The following is a 6,000-nucleotide window of genomic DNA, read 5'->3' as shown; positions in this document are numbered from 1 at the left end:
GCCGGAGGGCGGGGCCGCGCCCGGGGAGACGGCGGTGGAGCTGCGCGGGGCCGCTCCCGCCCGCTCGCCGGCCAGGCCTCGGTCGCCCGCTCACCCGCATCCCGGCTCTCCGCTTCCCTCCCCGCCGCGTCCCGGCGCGAAGATGGCAACCGACGGGCTGCACGAGAACCAGACCCTGGCGTCGCTGAAGAGCGAGGCCGAGAGCCTCAAGGGCAAACTGGAGGAGGAGCGGGCCAAGCTGCACGACGTGGAGCGTGAGTGCGGGCCGGGGCGGGGGCTGCGCGCCGGGAGGCGGGCCGAGGGAACCAGACCGGCCCCCGGGGGAGCGCGGCTGGCTGGGGGTGGGGGTGGGCGCTGGGCCTCCAGGGGAGGGAGCCAGGCCTGCGCCGGCGCCTGGGATGGGCCCCCGGTTCCCGGGCGCAAGGTGAGGCGCGGGTCGCGGCCCCGAGCCCCGGGGTGCGCGGCTGTGGGGCCCGAGCCGGGAGGCCCTCGGAGACGCGGGACACCTTGCAGAGCCCCCGCCCGCTAGCGGAGGCCGTTCCGCCTCTGGGCGGGGGCGCCTGTGGTAGCAGCCCCTGGCCGCTGTTCTTACCTCCCACCCCACCCCCTGAAGGATCTTGGGACCAGTTCCCTCCATCACCTGCCTGGGAGCTGCGAACTGGTTGCCTTCCTGCCGGAGCCGGGTGGAGGGGGGTGTCGGCGGTAGCCAACGCCTCGAGCCCTAGTGGGCGCGGCCTAGGGTAAACTCCCGTTTTGTTTTTCCATCATTTAGCTTTCTCCATCACTGTGGTGCCTTTTCTCAGTTTTGCTTTTACGAGGAACCAGGCTCTGAGTTAAAAACCTCATTTTTCCACTCTGCCCCCTTTCCTGGGAGGGGGGGCCGGAGAACCAGATGAGGGGGAAAAAGCAGAGGAAAAGAAGCAAAAGGGAAAAGCAAAAGGGGAAAAGAAGCAGAAGAGAAAAAAAGCAAAAGAAGCTTCTGAATGGATGCGGTGTGTTTGGCATAAAAGAGCAATGCCAGTCTTAAATAAACTTAATTATTGACCACCATCATAATTCAGAAACGGCTCTGTGATTTTTATGAGCCAGCAATTAGCCAGGTTAAATGACTCTTGGTGGGATCTGCTGCCCTTTACCGTCAGATGGTTTGTCCTCAGCAGAGTTTGGGCTCAGGGCCAGGCTTGGGGAAGTGGCTTTATCTGCTTTTCAGCTCTGAGGGTGGCAGCTCCCCTTTGCTGAGCACAGCCTCCCCCCCACACCCCACCCCTGCCATGGTACCCTCAGGCACCCCTCTACATTGTGCTCCTACCATTCCTATCTGATGCCACCCCTTTTAAAATCTATTTGGAGAAGAAACATGGGGTTCATGCTAGGTCGGTGAGCGCCTGATGCCTTTCTTCGAAAATCACTTGATAGAAGCAGATGACGTGACTCTATAGAGTGTGCTTTCTTTCCAAGGGGCCTTCTTTAAATCAGAGACATGCTAAACCGCTTATCATTTAGGGATGTGTCTGGCTACAATGAACTATAAACCCCAAATAAAGCAAATTGGGAGTTATTTTCCTTATATCACAGGAAGAAATGTCAATGACCACTAGCTTTGGTTCAGCTGCCTAGTGTGCCATCAAGGACCCAGACTCCAGGCTTTCTTCTCCATCACCCTGAAAACACTGGCGTTAGCCCCATGATTATAATATGACTGCCACAGCTCCAGACATAACCTCTGTATCCAGGGCAAGAAGGGGCAATGTGGGCACCAGCCTCTTGTTCTCCTTATCAGGAAAGCAGAAGTTTTCCCCAAAGCCTCCTTTCTCCCAACAGATTTTGTACTTTATTGGCCAGAAGTAGGTCGCATAGTTATTGCAAGGAAGACTGGGAAAGGGAGAAGTGAACTGGACACGTTGTCATCCCCAGATAAAGTTGGGCTTCTGTTATCAGCGAGTGGTAGGGAACAGCAATTGGGAGGCACTGGGCAAAGTCTGCCGATGATGCTGTCAGTGTGGGGTGGGTGCCTCTGAGGTAAGTCTTCTGACTTCTGCATGTTACAGATAAGGACACTGAGTGAAGGGACTTGCCAGGGGACTGCAGCCAGTAAGTGGTGGGACCAGGATCCCAGCCCAGGCAGTCAGAACTCCACTTCAGCTCTGTGCCCAGTCCCTTTGGGCTCTGTGCAGAGGAGGTTCTCCAGAAGCTCTTCATCCGCAGGGCAGACTGCCCACGGGGAACCTCTCAGCCTTTTCCATGATTTGGGAAATGGCCTTAAGGCAGAGAGATAGTCAGGTAGAGCTTTTCAGTAGGGAACCCCCATCCTGCCAGGATGCAGTACCCTCAGAAGCCAGTGCTGAATTTTGGACTCACAGTGGAAAGGTCTGTCTCCATATGGATAGAAGTCAGACCTTTGGCCAACGTTAAATAGATGAAATGGCTTATATGGGTCCCAAGGGGAAGCCAGCCTACATGAAACTCCATAGCCCCGGGCCTTGGGCCTCTGCCTTTCACCTTATTCCTTCAGAGCTTCCTCCTCCCTAGATGTTTCCCCTTACGGGATGTTTCGGGATGTTTCCCCTGCCTTCTGCTTACCTTCTACCATGGGTAAGTGTTTCCTTCCTTGATTGTAAGACATTTTAGAATCATGAAGTTATAGCTTATATTAGTTTCCTCTTGCTGTTGTAGAAATTTCCATAAACATAGGGGCTTAAAGCAACATAAATTTACTCTTTTACAGTTCTGGACATCAGAAGTCTATAGTGGGTCTTCAGGGCCTCATTCCTTCTGGAACCTTTAGGAGAGAGGTTCTTCCTTGCCTTTTCCAGCCTCTGGAGGCTGCATGCAATCCTTGGCTTGTGGCCCCACACCCTCTGACCTTTCTGTCATCACCTCACCTTTGACCCTGATCTGGCTGCCTCCCTCTTATAAGGACCCTTATGATTATAGTGGGCCCACCTGTATAAATCAGGGTAATCATCCCGCCTCAAGATCCTTAACACAATCACATATACAAAGCCCCTTTTGCCATGTAAAGTAACACAGTTACAGGTTCCAAGGATTAGGACATGGAGATCTTTGGAGGTCCTATCCCGCAGTTCTCAAAACTAGAAGGGTCACTTGCTTCAGCCTCAGTCCTCGGGCACAAAAAGTTTCCTTCTCCTCCTCTCCATAATCTTATGGATGAGGAGACTGTTGAGATCCAGGGAAGGGTAAAGGGAATGCCTTAAGCTTCTGCAGCTACTCTAAGGGAGAATGGGGGGGTAGGTGCCAGGGTTTGGGCTCCTAGTATTAGCTCTCCTTCTCACCCTGCTAGGCCATCTCTCAGGCAATTGAGATTTACATTAAAAAGGAAAAAAAAATCCACGAATGTGTATGAAAAGGTCTCAATATGAAATTGAAAAAATACAAAACAGTATATATAACATGATCTCATTAGCTTAAACAAGGGATGCTTGTATATGCATTGAATTTGTGGCAGGATACATGAGAAACTTGTTTTCTCTAGAGAGAGCCCAGGGGAGTGAGGGGAGGTAGAGGTACTTTTCACTGTATACCCATCTGTGCATTTCCTGCTTTGGTAATAAAAAATGAGAACTGGAATGAGAGTCGAGATCAAGAACAAAGAAAAGAGTTCAACTTTAAAGAGTCCTTAACTTGAAATTAAACAGAAAAATGAGCCAGAACAGGCAGGAGGCATGCTGTGTTTATGTCAGGCAGCATGTATGGCAGCCTCGTGGGGGCTGTGGGGGGCTTCTTCCAGATTCCCAGCCTCTTAGAGGGCAGATTCTAATATAGCGTAGGAACAAAGCCACTCAAAGAAGATGTATGTAATTTCTTGAATACATATCTAGAGGAAATTTGGGCAAGTCACAGGACTTACCATCAGATGCTATTCACTTTTCTATCTCTTATAAATGTGACTTTGTGAAAGGTTTTATTCTCAAAGGCTATATGATAACAGGAGCCTTGGACTATTCTGATTTTGTGGTTTAAGGAGAAACCAAGGAAAACCAATTTCTGGATTAGTCTGAAGCAAATACATTGACTGGCCTTTTCCAAGTTTTAAGGAAATATGCTGTGTGGCCTGAGGCTGGACGTGAGTTTTCCCTACAAACTAATCTCACTGCTGCTCTCCTCCATGCTGCCTGCAACCATGAGAGGGAGCAAAGAGCAAACCTGCCTTTTGTCTCTCCCCTTGCTTCCGCTCTGTGTTCATAATTGCAACAAGCTAGCTCACACAAGTGTCTCTAAGGTACCTCCATAATAAACCAAGGCCCACTATAACAAATTTAGAAATCTAGAAGCAAACAAGCCATTCATAACTCCACCACCCAAAGTAGCCACTTTGAATATTTTGGTGTATTTCATAACTTATGATTTTATGTTTGTGCTAATTATTTGTGAGCATTCTTGGGATTGTACTAGATGCAGAGCTTGAGCCCAATTTTAAATTAACACAATGGATTACTTAGCTCCCCCTGTCATTTTGCCATTCTGTTTAGTGTCAATATTTTTATTTTATTTTATGGAGACATGTAGTACTCCGTCTGAAAGACTGCACCATTGCTTAGCCTCTCCAGCTTTTAATTAGGGAACTCTGGGGAGATTTTTTTCTGTGTGTAGCTAATGTATGTTTTGGAGCAATTCCAAAATCTCAAGCACACAGGAAGTAATGTGATTGCGGATGTTTTCCTTCCATCCAAGTGTTTGAGGGTTTTTATATCTCACCCCATTCAATCCATAGAACCAGAGAGGATCCATTTTTTAATTTTTTCATTTGTATTTTTTTATTGAGTCTAGCTGACATACAGTGTTACATTAGTTTCAGGTGTACAGCAGTGATTTGATAACTCTGTAGGTTATGCTCTACTTACGAGAGTAGCTACCATCTGTCCCCAGACAGCTCTATACAATATCATTGACTGTACTCTCTATGCTGTTATCCTGTTTTATCTCCGTGGCTTAGTATTTTTTCTTTTTTTAATTTAAATTCAATTAGCCAACTTATAGTACATCATTAGTTTCAGATGTCACATTCAATAACTTATCAGTTGAGTATAACACCCAGGGCTCCTCACACCACATGTGCCCTCCTTAATGTCCATCACCCAGGTTCCCCATCCCCCCACCCTCCCCATGACTTATTCATTCCATAACTGGAACCCCGTACCTCCCTCTCCTCTTCCCCCATTTTGCCCATCCCCCACCTCCTCCCCTCTGGCAACCCTCAGTGTGTTCCCCATATTTATGCGTCTGCTTCTGCATTTGTTTTGTTTTGTTTTGTTTTTTAGATTTCACATATAAGTGAAGTCATATGGATTTGTCTTTCTCTGTCTGACTTATTTCACTGTCACAAATGGTAAGATCTCATTCTTGTACAAGAAGTATGCCATTGTGTGTGTGTGTGTGTGTGTGTGTATCACATCTTCTTTATCCATTCCTCTATCAATGGACACTTGGGTTGCAAAATGAATTTTTTAGAATTAGCTTTGGATAATTTTTCATCCTCGGTTCCTTAGATCTTCCACCAAATAGTGGCCATCAAAGACAGTTTATTGGTGCAAAATTTGGAAGGTGATTCAGCCTCCCCTTTCCTTACTCCAGTTCCTATGGATCCTTCAAAACCAGGTACCTGTGACGTCCCCTCCTGATGGCACATCTGCCGGCAGAGTTAGCCGGGTTACCCTGGGCTCCCCACCACCTCTGTTACTTCACTACAGCTGCGATCTGCCCCCTGCAGACCATGAGCTTGGGAAGAGCAGGGACTGTCTTATTCTTTTCTGTACCTGGCATGTACTCAGGGTTCTAGAGACATCATTCAAGCTGTAACTCTTCAACTTAACAGATGTGAGATTTGCCAGATAGAGATGGGATGGAGTGGGTTTAGAGTAAACCTATATATGGAAAGGAAAATGCAGTGAGAAAAAAATTATTAGTAGCCGGGATATGGTCAGACTGACATTAGATAAGGAAGGCCCCATATCAATTAGGTGAGTCATCTTTTTAATTCAT

General features: G+C 48.1%; 1 protein-coding gene across 1 annotated transcript in view; it reads left to right on the top strand.

The window, feature by feature from the left end:
* The window catches only part of GNB5 (G protein subunit beta 5), a 40,912-nt gene continuing 34,912 nt past the window's right edge, over nucleotides 1–6,000 (top strand). The window contains exon 1 of the mRNA XM_080808331.1: nucleotides 1–254. Coding sequence (XP_080664457.1) covers nucleotides 143–254 — 112 coding nt within the window. The 5' untranslated portion in view covers nucleotides 1–142. The remainder of the gene's footprint in view (nucleotides 255–6,000) is intronic.

Source organism: Martes martes (genome assembly GCF_963455335.1).
Source record: "Martes martes genome assembly, chromosome: 7".
Lineage (NCBI taxonomy): Eukaryota > Metazoa > Chordata > Mammalia > Carnivora > Mustelidae > Martes > Martes martes.
The sequence above is the reverse complement of the archived record's forward strand: the minus strand, read 5'-3'. Positions and strand labels throughout refer to the sequence as shown.